The sequence below is a fragment of the Stegodyphus dumicola genome, chromosome 7 (genome assembly GCF_044657685.1).
Source record: "Stegodyphus dumicola isolate Sdum_Otavi_A_Nest chromosome 7, ASM4465768v1".
In the NCBI taxonomy this organism is placed as follows: Eukaryota; Metazoa; Arthropoda; class Arachnida; order Araneae; family Eresidae; genus Stegodyphus; species Stegodyphus dumicola.
The window spans coordinates 198,436,430-198,453,116 of record NC_140774.1 but is presented as its reverse complement, the minus strand read 5'-3'; the positions used below and the strand labels follow the sequence as shown (position 1 = coordinate 198,453,116).

Genomic DNA, 16,687 nt, shown 5'->3' with positions numbered 1-16,687 from the left:
AAAGAAAACACATTTTAGAAATTTAAAATGCAAATTCTAATTATTAAATAAGGATTATTGCATAAACTGCATTGCATACGACTATCTACCAAGCACACCTCATCATTATCCTGTATAGCAATTTTGTGGCAAAATACCATATTACTGAAGGACTATTACTTGAGTTTCCTCCATTCCTGGCAAATTCCAGAAGCACATATTTTAGAATTGAGTTTGAAAGGAAAAAAGGATCATGATTTGCCTATAAAAATCATTAAAACTTGGAATACAACAAACAAAATGAGCACACATGAAAATGGCCACTTTGCTTGACTGAAAGTTTGTTATGAGTATGGTTACCAGAGTTTTACACACACTGAAAATTTGGCAACTTCTGCGAAGGTCGTTCCGATAATACATAAGTACAGGCAAAGATAGCTACTGTTATTATTAATTCTGTATAGAATAAAGTTGAAATGAAATTATTGCTGTTAGGATTCCAATTTATTATTATAGTATGCCACGATAATTTCTAAACTAACCCACTAATATGCTACCATGCTTAAAAACCCATCACACAGAATTATTAACTCAGAGGATGTAATATAATAATTTCATGTTATATTTATAAGCAATTAATAATTCTTTGAAGTTTATGCAATTGTTAATGTATGATAAACTTAAAAATCTCATAGGAAGTTTAAATTTCACAAACTAATGAATTCAAATTATTAAATGAACAGATTAATAAGGGTAATTATTATGATACACAAAAAAAAAATGAAATGCACCTCAGGTCCCTTATCAAAAGTCTTTCGTATTCTGTTAAACTGAGCAAAATATTGATACTGCTGGTATGGAGCATTAACATCAGACCACCTGTTAGCAGATCTTGATCTGTTTTCTTGAGCATGATGGGTTATTGGTCCATTAGCACGAGTAGGAGGTGATTCACCCCTGAAATTGTATATTTTTATAACATTGTTGCATTTTTTAACACACAGAAATTATTGACAATATGTAATGCACAATGCTATGAAAATGTTTTTAGGGGATAAATCTAATTTTTTGACATGCTCAGCATATTATACATCTTACCACTTTTTATACACAGTCAAATCACATTATAGCAAACCCCCAAATATATCAAATAAAATTTTTCGTCCCATTCAATTTCTTATAAACTTTATTTTATACGACTATAATGAACTTCCAAATGTATAAAAATCAGATATAGCAAACTTTGGGGATATATTATGCTGAACATTTTTTGCATTTTAAAATTTTGTAACTTTTAATTGAAACATTACTAATTTTTAAATACATCTTGTAGAAGGTACATATAATAACAGAATATTTAGGTTACTCTTCAATTATTTTTTTTCTGTGTTTTAAAATGCTATTCGAGACAAGTATAACAATCAACATCTAGAAAATCAGGATACACAAAAAACAAATCTTAGGAGATCCTGCTGCGAGCCAAAAAACAATTGATATATTGAGACAAAGACTTGAATTAGTTCTTTGATTACATTCAAGTTCTCTGATTAAGCTACAAGCTAGCACTTTGTTGAATGATGCTTATTCATGATCATAAATATGTATTTCAGACAGGGATGTGTAACTGAGCAGTTCTCAACATTCTTTGCCCCATGCACCCTTTCAACACTGCTAGAAGACCAATCCCCTTTTCCAAAACTCTAAAAATACATGTATATATATGCATTTATTTAAATTTAGATTATTTTCTAACATTTTTTTAATATTCATAAACTAATACTAAATACTTAACAGCTAAATAAAAGACAGCCCACATTCTCCCTCTCCTCAGGTTGACAGCCCCAGATATAATAGGAGGGACAGGCCTAAAGTATAAATTTTATGCTTAGTAATGTTTCATGTAAAATTGTTAATGTATTGTGAAACTGAAAAACAAGTTTAATAACTGCAAATGATAATAATTGTAATTAATTTTAATACAAGTTTTAAATTACAGATATGATTAACTTTTGAGAGATATGGCAATGCTAATCACTTTTTCTGTGTGATTTATCAATAAATTTTTACATTACAGATGGTGTTTAGAACTAATTTTGAAGCAATAAATTAATGTTTAAAATGCAGAGTTTTTTTCAAATGTTTAATAGCCTTTTTTTTTTTTTTTTTTTTTTTTATTTTATTTTATTTGTCTGCACTATGATTTTGATGATAGAAGGGCTTTTTGGAAAATTTCCAGTGTAATGATGTGGACCTTCCAAAGTTCATTAATTATCATTGGTTTGCACATAAAAGAACTCTTTTCAAGAGACCAAAAGCGCAATAGTCCATAGAAGAAACATCAGAGGACTTTGCAGGTATATGCTGAAAAAGGTATACATGCAATACCAGTATTAACCATCATTTTTTCAAAGAATGCAGTGGTACTTTTTTAACCCTCTGAGCGTTACGGGTTTAGCCCTGAAATTTCAAAGTTCCTCAAAATGTCACGTATAAGTGATATTTTCTTGATTTTAATTAAAAAATGACTCTTTCATTTTGTACCTTGATTCCTTTTCTTCCGATATACATCCAAACTGAAATCGGATACATTAAAAGCCAGCAGAAATTTTCATGTATAATGAATGTGGAAGGCAACCTTATGTATGACTGTAGTAATTTTTCAAAAATTAATGTTCTGTCTCCAGTAATATGGAATAATTTCTCACTTTCTAAAAATCAATATAAGTAAAATTGAAAATAGCATTTTATTTTCATAATATAATCAAAATATTTCTATTTTTCAAAAATATTTCTATTTTTCAAAAATGATGTTCTTTTTATTTTGCCAAATCATTTATTTTCTTTAAAAAAATTTCTCTCATTTGCTTTGCTGTTACTAACATTAAAATTTTTCTATAAAAACTTTTTGATTTAAATTTGGCTATTGTGGTAAGTGCAGTTTTAATTCCAAGAGATTTTGTTTACATTTATTTGCAAGTATGTGGTCTGAAATTAAATCTTTGGTTCTTATATAAATCTAATGTTTTGGCTTAAATGCAATATTCTGGATCTACTATCCAGCAGCTGTTTCTGGCAATTAGAGAAATTCTTTGAGCAACTGATATTAGTTGGTCCATATTCGGAATTATTTCCTTTATGCTTCATTAACAAACAATATATTTTTTTCATTTTAAGAATAACTGAATTAGAATAGATCCTTTTAGCATGCTTTTATTAAGAATTTCTTTACAAAAGCACAAACACTGGTACAGGCAAGTAAAATCATACAAAGTTAAATGAGTCATTAAAAAAGTTTCAAAATTTAATAATAATCTATAAAAGTGATGCTGAATATTAGTACAAGGGACAGGTTAACTATTAGTGCTACAAGGGAATATTAGCTACAAGGGCCAGTTTTAGTTATTAAGTTATTTTGACTAATATGATTTTTTGGTTCTTTCACATCATAGGATAACATGCAAAAAACAGTTTTCTCAGCAAAAAGATATATGTACTAACTTTATAGTTTCAGGAACAAAAATTTCATCATCAGCTCATTTTGACAGTAATAAAAATTTTGGACACAAAAGAAATATATCTTAAATTTAAAATCAAACAAAAAAAAAAAAAAAAAAGGAAACTAAGTTTAGCACAGATTTTGAAAATGATATCAATTTTGATGGCAATCAGACACAAGTCTCTTTTCTTCAGAAGCAAAAAATTTTTTGTTTCAACATTTTATAGGTATTGGACATTTTTCGAAAAGTATACAGGATTTAATGTTTGAATACTGCTCCAAAACATGCCATTTTTCACATATTATCAACCACAAAACACTGACAAAAATAGCTGATGAACATGGGGAATCATTTATCGTAAATTAATGAAAGTATTTCCCAACAAAAGGGATCTGTTTACACACGGTATTGACGAAATTTTTAATTTATCACATTTTAACTAGTTAAAAAGGCATATATATACATAATAGATATAAACTTAGAAGTCATAAACAGCAGAAATTTTGATGGTATAACAACGTTAATCCATAATGAATAGGAAACCTAGCAGTCAAGGCAGATTTAATTCCATTTTTATTTAAATTCACATTTAGAGCCATAGTTCACTTGGAACTCTAATCATGCCTATTTTTAGTACATTTACTTTTATGAAGACTATTGCGATAGGAAGAGAATACAGCGAAATTAAATAGCATCCAAGCAGCAACAGAGATACAAGCAATGTAAGCATTTATCCAATATGGCAGCTTACCAAAGAGGAAGGTTCTGATTACCAAAGGTTTCAGTTCTCAAGAGTTTAGATTTCAAGTAACTACGTCATACACGTTATGCAAGCTCTGTGGCATAAATTAATCTAGAAATATAGCAGTCTAGGAATATTATTATTTTTAGAACGAAGAGGAAATATCCAAATTAAAAATGAGGAATTAGGAGGATAGTAATAAATTAAATTATAAAGCCAATTTACATTTTTTATCTTATACACACACACACATATATATATATATATAAACACACAAAAAGAAACATAAGAGGCTGAAAATGAAACACAAAATCAATTCCCAAAGCAGAAGTAGCACATCAGTGCATAAGAGTTTTAAACACTCAATGTGTTTGGTTTATAGTATATCTAAGAAGATATTTTCCTTTTGTGGTATAGTCAGGAAAACATTTTCCCATTAACACGTGGCACATCAGTGCATTTTATAGCACGTCAGTGCATAAGAGTTTTTAAAACAATCAAAGTGTTGCATTTATATATCTAACGAGATATTTTTCTTTTGTATGATAATGGGAAAATCCATTCCCGTAAATAAACAGCACATCAGTGTATTTATGTTTAACATTTCGTTATAAATTGGTGTGATAGAATCTGAACTGTTTATTTTGTGTATATGTGAAAGCACATCAGTGCAATATTGCAATTTTCATTTCTAAGTCATTAGAAGAAAATTTATGTTAAATTCTTGTGAAAGAAATAAGTAGTTGAATATATTAAAAACTTGTTACTTTGGTTTTCTCATGAAAGCACACCAGTGCTGTATTTTAATATGATGTGTATTTTCTGATAAGTAGAATATTAAATTGTATCATCTCATTTTTAATTTTAAAGCTTTGAGCAGTAAAGAAATGTTCTAATAGTGTTCTGATTTAAACCTGCTCGAATTTACTGTTGGCCATATGGATTGCCAAGGGAAGTAGCTGTCATGAAAACGATAATTAATTAAAGGTGTTTATATTTATTGGCGCCACTCTGGTTTTTTTTCTGTCTGGCTGTACTAAATGAAAAGAATTTGTTATTAATTTTTTATACGAAGTATTCAGTAAGGTTGTTTATTCTTTTTATGTTTGAATGGAAATAAATCCACAGTGATTAATGCTTTTATTAACCTTTTATTTTTATTTGCCTAATTTTGTAAGAAAGAAGAAAGTGTTTTTTATATCTCTGATATATTTTTATGTGTATTATTTGTGAATAACTATTTGTGTTCTTATTTGTTTTGAGCAATTACTTTTGTGAAAATGGCATTTTTGGGAAAAGCTAAGAAAAGGGATCTATTCCTTGTCGCTTCAGAACTTAGGGAAATAGCTTTAGAAGATATGAAAGTGATAGATTTAAAACAATTAATAACGAATAGTAAAAATTATGAGGAAGAATTTGTTAAAAATTTGTTAGAAAGTATTATGACTGATAGGATAGAAAAGGAAAACTTAGAGAAGCAAACAAGAGCGAAATTACAGTTATTACAGTTAGAACAAGAAGCTAGGGAGAGGGAATTTCAGATACTACAGCAAAATAAAGAAATTGAAAAGCAACAGTTAGAACTAGAATGCCTTAAAGCAAAACAGAACGCTGAATCTGCTAAACCTGGAGGTGAAACGGTATTTAATCAGAATTTTCAGAAACTAATGCCCAAGTTTAATTTAAAAACTGATGATATCAGTTTATTCTTAGAACTTTTTGAGAGGCAAGCTAAAGTTCTAAAATTGCCCACGGATCAATGGGTGTCATATCTCATTGGTGTCCTTCCAGTTGAGGTAAATAATATAATTGCTAGGGAACCTGAAGAACAGGCTAGAGATTACCAACATATTAAAGAATTACTACTTAAAAGATTTAAATTAAGTGCGGAGAAGTTTCGGCAACTTCTTGTTAAGACTCAGAAAAATCCGGATTCTACGTGGTACGATATTTATCACGAAATTAAGACATTTTTGGATGGGTGGCTTAAGGGATTAAAAATCGAAACATTTGAGCAACTCAAGGATTTAATGTTGGTAGATAAGATTAAAAGGCGCACGCCTAATGAATTTAAGGAACATTTTATAGATGAATGGGCTACGATCACCTCACCAAAACAGTTGGTGGGTAAAATAGAGGAATTTGAAGATGCGAAAAAGACGATGGTTGGGAAAACGAAATTGGGTGAACTGAAAACGAAAATATCAGGTAGACAAATGGGTGTTTTTCAGTCCACTGGTAACGTTTTCAAAAATAGAAAAAACCCTCAAGGTAGACAATTTAAAAAAGATGATGATGCACGCAATGTTGGGAAAAAGTCAGACTCGAATTTTGATAGGAGAAAAAGACTCCAGTGCTATGAATGTGGATCTTTTGACCATTTACGTCCTCAGTGCCCTAATTTAAAAACTCAAAAGGCAGATTTGTATCGGATAAGCGGGAGATCAGAGAAGAATCTGTTAGATCCCTATACATTAAATGGAAGAGTAAATGGTTTTGAAGTACCTATTCTAAGAGATACAGGAGCAACGGTAGATATTATTTGTCAGAAATATGTAGACAGAGATAGAATGAAGGGGGAACATGTGTGGGTTCGACATTTGTTGGATGATCATATGACTTGTTTACCTGTTGCTGAAGTAGATATTGAATGCGATTTGGGTACAGTAACCACTAAAGCAGCTGTTATAGGAGACCACTTAGACCAAGGACGATATATATTAGGCAACCAGACAGCGGCTCTTCTCAGAGGAACTGAGAAAACTTATTCGTCGTATGTCGGTAATGTTAATGCGGTCGTTACTCGATCTCAAGCACGACAATTAAAAGAAGCGGAAAATTTAAGTGAGACGAATCAAAATTCTGAGCAGAATGAGTTAGAATTGGAAGAGGAGGATGATGCTCATGAGAGGTCTGAAAACAGAGAGATATTGCCTCCTGTCGACCTTTGTGTCCCCACAAGTCCTGCGATTCAAATAGACTCGAGTACTTTTATTGATGAACAACAAAAAAGTAAAGAACTTGCCCCTTTATTAGAACTAGTAAAAAGCGGAAGTAAAACAAGTTATGGGATTAAAAATGGGGTTTTAGTAAAAAAGAAGGTAAATAAGTTAGGAGGAGAAGAACATTTAATTGTTGTTCCAGAAAACCTCAGAGAGCAAATTAAAGCAATTTGTCATGAAGGAACTTCAGGTCACTTAGGAGTTCTGAAAACAAAAGACTGGTTACTAAGACATTTTTTCTGGCCAAATTGTTATAAAGACATTGAAGAATTCGTTAAAACATGCCACTCCTGTCAACGTGTAGGAAAAGCAAGTGACAAAAAGAAGGCACCGTTGGTAATAGTACCTGTGATATCGGAAGTCTTTAGTAAGGTTTATGTAGATGCTTGCGGGCCTATGCCTACATCTACTGAAGGTAATAAATATCTTATTACAGTTATGTGCTTAGCATCTAAATATCCTGACGCCGTCCCGGTACCAGATATAACGTCGAAATCTGTTGTAAGTGCACTCTTGCAGGTATTTAGTCGGATGGGTTTTCCAAGGGAGGTTCAAACTGATCAAGGAAAATCTTTCATGAGTCACTTAACCGTTGAATTTTTGAAGAGGTTTGGTATAAAAATTTCCAGAAGTTCGGTTTACCACCCCCAGAGCAACCCTGTAGAACGGTTCCATAGGTCAATAAAAAGGGTCTTAAAGGTATTATGTATTGAAGCTGCCCCAAATTGGGAAGTACAATTACCTGCCGCTCTCTTTGCCCTGCGAACAGTAATGCATGATAGTACAGGATTTAGTCCACCTGAATTAGTGTACGGGACCAACCTCAGAACACCTGTCGCATTATTGTATGAGAAATGGTTAGATCCTCAGGAAAAAGAAGATACCGTAATAGAATATGTTTTCGAATTAATCAATAGGTAAAAGAAAAGTAGAGAATTAGCTACAGAGAAAATGGAAGAGGTGAGAGACAAAAGGAAGAAATGGTATGACAAAAATGCCGTGAAAAGGGAATTCCAGCAAGGAGATTCTGTATTAGTATTAGCAGTGAACCAACCCCATAAACTCGCTCCTCAATGGAAAGGGCCGGGGAAAATAGAGAAAAGATTATCAGAAACAAACTATGTGGTTAGTTTTGAAGGGAATCAGGAAGGGAATAAAGTGTATCACATCAATATGTTAAAACCTTATCATAAGAGACCTGAATTTTTGAATATGGTACTCCTTGACAACGAGGAGATAGTTGAACCCTCGGAATTAGAGGAGGATTTTCCTTATATGTTAACCGATCCCAATGTGTTTGATTTTAATGAAATAATAGCAAGAGATAATCTTAAAGAAAGGCTTAATGATGAACAAATCCTGCAGTTGGGAAAGTTGTTGGTAAAGTTTTCTGCTATATTTTCGAATATTCCAGGGAAAACAAATTTAGTCGAACATGATATCAAACTAATCAGTGACAAACGCGTACAGCATAAGCCTTATAGAATGACAAATCGACAGAACGAAATTCTTAAAGTCGAGATTGAAAAAATGTTAAAATACAAGATTATTGAACCAGGACCCTCTGAGTATACTTCACCCATGATCCTTGTTGAAGCACCAGGTAGGGATCCTAGGCCGTGTATTGATTACAGAAAGTTAAACGAAATAACGCGTACTGAGTTCTACCCGATCCCCAATATAGAGCAACGTGTTGAAACTGTTGCAGCAGCCAAATTTATCACCTTGATAGACTTAACTAAAGGTTATTGGCAAATTCCGCTGACCCCTAGAGTGCAGAAAATTGCTGCATTTGCTACAAATTTTGGCGTATATAGGCCTTTGCGAATGCCATTTGGGCTTAAAAATGCTCCTTATTATTTTAGTAAAATGATGAGCGAAATATTGTGCGGATGTGAGAAATATGCGACCCCTTATTTAGATGATATTGCTATTTTTTCTGAAACGTGGGAGGAACATTTACAACATTTACATGAAATTTTAGAAAGAATAAGAAAAGCCAATTTAACTATTAAACCCTCTAAGTGCAAGTTTGCACAAGAAGAAGTGCAATATCTCGGTCACATAGTAGGTCGAGGAAAACGTTCTCCAGCAGAACTAAAAATAGAAGCGATTCAAAATTTTCCTGTTCCCACAACTAAAACTGAGATTAGAGCTTTCTTAGGGTTAGCTGGATACTACAGACTATATATACCTATGTTTTCTGCTATAGCCGCACCTTTGACAGATTTGTTAAAAGGGAATAACAAAAAGGGTAAAATTGTTTGGAATGATGAATGTAATGAATCATTCAAATCGTTAAAAGAAAAGCTATCTAGTAGGCCTGTTCTACATGCACCCGATTTTTCTAAACCATTTATACTACAGACAGATGCGTCAGATCAAGGATATGGTGTTGTTTTAGCCCAGAAGGATGATAAAGGAAAAGAACATCCCATATTGTATCTCAGTAAAAAATTTACTGATAGTGAGCGGAAGTATTCCACCACTGAAAAAGAGTGTGCTGCAATTCTGTATGGAATAAAAAAATTGAAAGGGTATATAGATGGGCAGACTAAATTTTCAATTCAAACGGACCATAATCCCCTAGTATGGCTAAAAAATAATGCAGGTAGAAATGGTTGATTATTACGCTGGGCCTTAGCCTTGCAATCTTATAATTTTATGATACATCATAAAAAGGGAAGTGACAACTTAAATGTAGACTGCTTAAGTAGAAACTCTGTACATGCCAGTTAAATAGACTAGTTATCATTTCTTTTAAGTTGTCTTGTTATTTGATTATGTATATTGTATTTTTTTTTTTTTAATTCATACTATATAGTAAATTGTTAGCTTTATTCTTACAGAGAAAACTTTTTGTTTTGGTTTTTCATATATTGTATATGTATTGTTATATGTGTTTTTTATGATGGCCTGGTTATGAGAGTGGAGAGCCTTTTTAACAGTGTGGTTTAAAATTAACTGGTAAAATGTTGAACAATCTGTATTGAAACCATAAACTGTGAAAGTTTACTTCTCCTGTGTCCAGAGAAACAAAAACTGGAGGCGGAAGGTGTTTGTTTGTAGCGAACGCCTGCCTGAACTTGTATTTTATCCCGTAGGAACTTAAAAAAAGAGTTTTGTTTCTTCTGTGTCCGAGGAAAACAAAATCTGGAGGCGGAAGGAGTTAGTCTGTAAAGAACGCTCCTGAACTCTCTACTAGAAAGATCTATGATGCTCTCGACTAGAGATCACACTATGAGGACTATAATTCATTTTTAATTCATATTTTAAAGAACTGTGAATGGCAACGACTGAACTGAGTGATACGCATGTGTAAAGAGATGAGACTTCTGTGAGACGCCTGTCAGTGAGAGAAGAGTTTGGGAAGCTCCGCCAGCGAGCTGACGTGTGGAGACTAAATTTGTCCAGTGATGACGAGTGCTATCTTCGTTAACGTCTCTGATCGTGTCACCAACTCGGATATGTACTCAAGTTTTTCTAAATGTATTAATTAAATGTTGTATCTGTGTAATGTTGTGTAATTAAAGTCATGCATCACCAATACCAGTGTTGATTCCGTTTCCACTGAAGCATCCACGACGTCACAAGGAATTACAAATAAAGAGCAAAACAAATATACATTAAAGCAAATTGTCATTTAAAAAACACTCAAAAATTGGGTGGTCCCCGATTATGCTAAACTTTTAATACAAAAAAAGAAAAGAAAAGAAAAACTTTTCATACAGATTTCTATAACCAATAAAATCTGATCTGAACTTGAAACAGCTAAAAACTGAAAACCTATTTGAAACAAAAATTGAAAAAAAAAAAAAAAAAAAAAAACGCAAACTTGCTGAATTCTTAAGAGAACCTTCTTAACGTAAACTAATTGAATGCTTAAAATGACCAAAGTGTGTTCCTTGCAAAGAAATCAGAATTCAAAGCTGCTCTGGAGAAGCAAAAATTTGTGTAGTTCTTGGAAAAAATATGCGATAAGGTTCAAGGTGTCTGGTAGCAAAAGTATTTTAACATGCGTTCAAAATGCCCTATTCTGTTAAACTATGTGTGTGAGGGTGTGGTCTGTAAAAATTATTACCGATGAGGAGGGTAATCGTCAACTCCAAAATGCCGGCGTAAGAAACTTCTAAAAGATGCTGTCCTCTGTAAAATCTTAAAACGTGAAAATAGTTGAGGAAAAGGAAAAATATAGGTTATAAAAGATAAAAAAAGTCTTCACATAATCGGGGTACAATAAGTCTTTGAAACTAGAAGACCCATTTTTTTTAGTAAAAGCAAGATTTACAAAACTTACAAAATAGTAAAAAGAAAGTACAGAAATAGTAAAAGTAATTTAAAGAGAAATTTAATAATTATAGGGTTCTATCTTTGTACATATTTACATTAAATTTCTTATTATAGTCATCCAACTATTACCTCCGATTAGGGTTTAAGTAATAATTATCATATCACTTTAGATGAGAAATTTAAAGTAGTAGTTAATACCAGCTTTCTTTAAAGATATACAAATTTTGAATAGAGGTGCTTTATTCTCTGAGAGAATGTTGATTAAGTTAGTGATTTCTTCTTGTACGTATTTGACATTGTCGCAAATATTTTTGATTCTAAGGAGCTGAGTGTTAGAAGGTATTTCTCCCACCTTCTTGGCATGTCTTCGTGGTGCGGTGGTCTGCATGCTCAGCGCATAATTGAGACGTCCATGGTTCGATTCCCGGCAAAGGCATTGCAGATTTTTCATCTTGCCTGCTTCCAACAAATACCTAATGTCTCTATAATATATGCATTAAGTATTACTCTTTTGGAGATATTGGAATGCCAATGGATGAGTTTTATAGCAGGGAAATCAAAATCTCTTCTTTTGTCATAAAATTTAATACCTTTAAAATTGATAATTTGGAAATCTAGGTTATTATTATCTCCTTGTTGAAAGTTAGTTTTATTGAGCTTCAAACACAAAGTTTAAATGTGATCTTAGTCTATTTGATTGAAATTGTTAATTGCAATAATATCACCCATGTACCTGTAAATGTTAAGAGTAATATGAGTTAAGAGTAAGTTGTATTTGAGCTAATTGTTGTTAGAAATGAAATTCCTTGGTGAAAAGTTACAAATCGCTGAACTAGTGTTTGTTCTGATCAGGATACCGTTGATTTGTTTAAAAAAGGCATCATTAAATGCAATGCAGTTATTACTGTAAATATGTTTTTAATATACCTGTCATTCTTCTTTGGAAATATTATTAATAATTTGTGGAAATAAATCTGGTAAAGTTAAAAGATTGTCAAAGACTTATTGTAAAGGAAGAATCACGTATAAATTCTCAAAGTCATAACAGAAAATATTTTTAATCTTTAAAGTATGAAGTGCTTCTAGTATCAGTATGCTATTACTTATTATCCAGTTGAAATTGTGGTCTTGCATCTGTGCATCTTTAGTAAAATATAGAACTTTTTAAAGTATTTTAATAAAACGGTAGTCTATTTGTTTCATGCAATTTCTGGTCCCATTAGCTATAAGTCGAAAATTGACCGGTGTTTTGCGAAATTTAGGCAATGCATAAAGGTTGGAAAATTTGCTGTAAAATTTATTCATAGTTATTTTAAGTCTTCGATGAATTGCCGTGAAACATCTTTGCAGGATATTCGTCATAGTTTTAATTTACGATATATAACTAACTACGCTATGGATTTCTTTTTTAATCAGATTATAGTAGAAAGCTTTTCAAATAACACTAAAATTGTTACTGGCTTAGTCCATTTTCGTAATTGTGAAAAGATACTTTAAAATTTTAACTTTTTTGTCTATATCTTGCTTATTATATGTACTATTTAGCACTTGTGCTTACGTATGTAATCGACTTTTCTGAAGCTTTAATTCATTTTCCCCTCATGAGTTCTGAATTGGAGTTTCAGTAAAGGCAGATTAATTTTTATAATTTGTATACTTTTATAATATTTTCCCTTTCAAATTTTTATTTTTTGAGTTTGTTCTACCATTAATTGCTATTTTAATTTTGATTTGTTTAGATAATGTGTTACACATCTTAATTGTTCTAATAATGTTCAACAATATTAATAATATTGTTGAGGAATTGCCTTGCTTTGATTCCAATTTAATATTAACTTTAGACGCTTTAAATTTAATTTTATATATATGTGCGTGTAATGAAAGCAGAACATATTGCCAGTTACCTTACAAGAGGAACGGAAGCCTTTCCAAGTACTGCTCAAATATGTGTAAGATAAAAAATATAAAAGCAAACTTCTAAATTTAATTGACTATATCCTCTTTTATCTTTTATTTAATTTGAGGATTTCATCTCTCTGTCATAGAAATAGTGCCATAAGTCTAAACTGTGTCATACAAATTAATCATGCGATCTTACATAACACTTAATGCACATACCACTTGCCCAATCAAAATAATTGTAAACCAGAACTAACACAAACTGAAACGTTTCTTTAACCCTCCCTTCTTCCTCTGCATTATTACTGCGACATTCTCTCTCTTTTCACTTAAGCTTTCATGCTGTTAAGACGCTTTTCTGCAATCATTTATGTGTTGCTATGATTGTTTCTACCAGTATAGTATCAAAATTGTCAATGTTCTGGAAGTGGGCACGATTGGAGTGCCAAGTGAATTGTGGCCACCAATGTGGAATTTTAATAAATATGGAAATGAATTGTGAAATTGGCCAAGTGAATTGTGGCCACCACCAATTTTAATAATTATGAAATTTAATCTGGCTCGACTGTTTCTTCTTCAAAATGGATAGATGTTCTAAGCATTAAGTATCTATGCCATCAGCATTTCTACACATCTACATCTCGGTGATCTACATCAGTGCTCCCAAATTTGTGTTACTATTACATATATATGTATGTGTGTGATATTTTAATGCATAGTCATGTTGGCAGAGTGGCAAGATGGGAAGAAGATGTTAATACCAAACCAAGTTCTTTTAATTATTTAGGTAATTATTAGGTATTTAGATTCTGCTAATTATTAGAATAATTCTACATAGACAATATACTTTATTATAAACAATTACAATAATTTCTTGTATACATAAGTTAATGCAGGCGATATCATTTTAGACGAACAAGCAAAGCAGTGGGGATATGTTAGCAGTGGCGAAGCTAAGAAAAGAATAACACAGTTAACTCACCAGCGGTATACATACCAAAGCAGATGCAATTGTAGAGACAAGATATGACTTGTTAATTTTAGTTTTAGTTACCTCTTTCATGTTATATACCATGGAAAGAGCTCGAATTTGGGAGAACAGACGAATTCAGGGAAAGAGTACCCAATTTAGAACAGCTAATTTTGAGGTCGCCAATTATTCTTAAAGCAGTCATCGCATTTTGTTATATCTTATATATATAACCTTAAAATACACTTACGCTAAAAAGCTCGGTCTCCCAGATGGTGAGGATGGCTCTGACATGGAGGGAATTTTTCCATTCTTTACGGAGTCAGGTCTATGAACTTCAATGACCTACCAAAAAAAAAAAAAAAAAAAAGATACAACAATTCAAAACAAAATTGCAAATATACTATTTCAGATATAGTATAACACATTACTTATAAAATATATAAGAAATAAAAGAATTTAGTATTTCATTTAAATTACCTTCTGTTTTATATAATTAATGAGTTGCTCAGCAAGTTTTGCTACATCAGGATATGGATCACTGGATAAAGAAATTAATGTTTTCCATATGTTTCCAAAAACCGATGCATATCCTAAGCTGGAACTTGTTGTATAAGGACTGTGAACGTTCGATGCTATGCTACTAATAGACGTGCTAGAGCTCACTCTGCGTAGTCGTTCCAAAGCCATTGCACTACTATCTCCGGCATAATTTACATCTAGTGTATCTATAAAAGCATATTAATAATACAAAAAATATTAAATTTTTTAAATCTTGAATAACATTAATAATCACATATCTAACTTTTACAAACATGACATTTCTTTCTTCAATATTAAACAATTCTTCCAACAAAAGTACCAAATAAAATTTAATATTCATATAATCTCAATTATAGCATAGGACTACAATCAGAAATCTCAAAATCTTAATATTAATGGCTATCCGCCACTTATTACTAAGATATAAATACTATTTACCTTTTAATAAATCTCTCTGCCATTTTTATGACTCATAATGAAAAACAACATCAGCTGACCAATCTTAGACAAATTAAAAAAAAAAAATTATGCAAAATTCTTTGTCAAGATATGTAATGAATGACATTAGCAATATTGGTACTTATAACAAATGACATTTAGCAATATTATCTGCTACCAGATGCAGATTTAAATGGCATGGAACATCAGAAATTCACTATTGTTTGTACAGGTTTAATTCACATTAGCCATTAAGCTTCTCCCAAAATTTGATGGATAATCCCCCCCCCCAACAAACAATCCATGTATCTCTTCTCTTTCTCTCTCACCAAAACACTCAAGAAGACTTTTGGCTCACAATGTATTTTGACTGCCCCTATGCCACACAGATATTATAAATTTGAAAACATCCACAGTTTTTCTGGGATTCGGTCCGAGCCCAACAATACTTATCTGCCACGAGAAACTAGTACCCAAATTGACATAAAAATTACCTCGGTTCCTAAAAAAGTTATTTACTACCAGAAACTCTGTCGATGTCAATTTGTGTACTAGTTGCTTTATCAACTGTAAATATACCTCCCACCTTACAATTTTTTCCTTCCCTTATCTAGCTATAAAATAGCTTCAAATCAAGTCTATTTCATTATTTAGTAAATCGCCCAAACATGGAAAAAATAGAAAATTCATTAAAGTTAATATAGTAAGACTCATCATTTGCTTCAGAATAATGTGGGGGTTAATGGCAGGGTTGTAACAAGAAGAAAAATATTTATAAGTAAATTATCACCACTTGGGTGTGAACTGAAATTCCAGAAAGCGGACAACACATAAATATCAAATTTTTTTCCTAATTGCAACTGTAGTAGAAATGTCCATGAAAAAAACTGATTTGATATACCTATTTACGTGTGTATTTCACTCTCTTTTAGACTAATTTTAATGTACGATACTTTTTATTGTATGAGAAGAAAAAATTATGCAAATAATTGAATTTTCAAAGGAATTTTAGGATGCAATCACATTAAGTACAAAACAATAACAAGTATTCATGAATAAACAAATTACTCATAGTTATGAAGCTATGAATGAAGCATTCCAATAAAATTATTAATATTACACTATTTAAAATTGATCTTCCTTTCTACTTCTTCCTGTATTTTGAATCTCATTTAATCTTGCTGTTTCCACAGCTAATCCATAGGCTTTAAAGAATTTAATACTGTTAGAAGTGCTATCTGTGCCATTTGCTACAGCTTGCATATCATCAATCATCATTATCATCTTCATAATCATTCATTCAGTCTTCCTCCATGAGTGATTTTTA

The 16,687-nt window shown here is 31.6% G+C and overlaps 1 protein-coding gene across 2 annotated transcripts in view; it reads right to left on the bottom strand.

Annotated features, from left to right (window-relative positions):
- Window positions 1–16,687, bottom strand: part of raptor (regulatory associated protein of MTOR complex 1) — a 123,452-nt gene that overhangs the window by 37,338 nt on the left and 69,427 nt on the right. For both annotated transcript variants that reach the window (XM_035362570.2, XM_035362571.2), the window contains 3 exons: window positions 14,860–15,107; window positions 14,630–14,724; window positions 771–936 (listed from right to left, as the gene is read on the bottom strand). In XM_035362570.2, coding sequence (XP_035218461.2) covers window positions 771–936; window positions 14,630–14,724; window positions 14,860–15,107 — 509 coding nt within the window. The remainder of the gene's footprint in view (window positions 1–770; window positions 937–14,629; window positions 14,725–14,859; window positions 15,108–16,687) is intronic.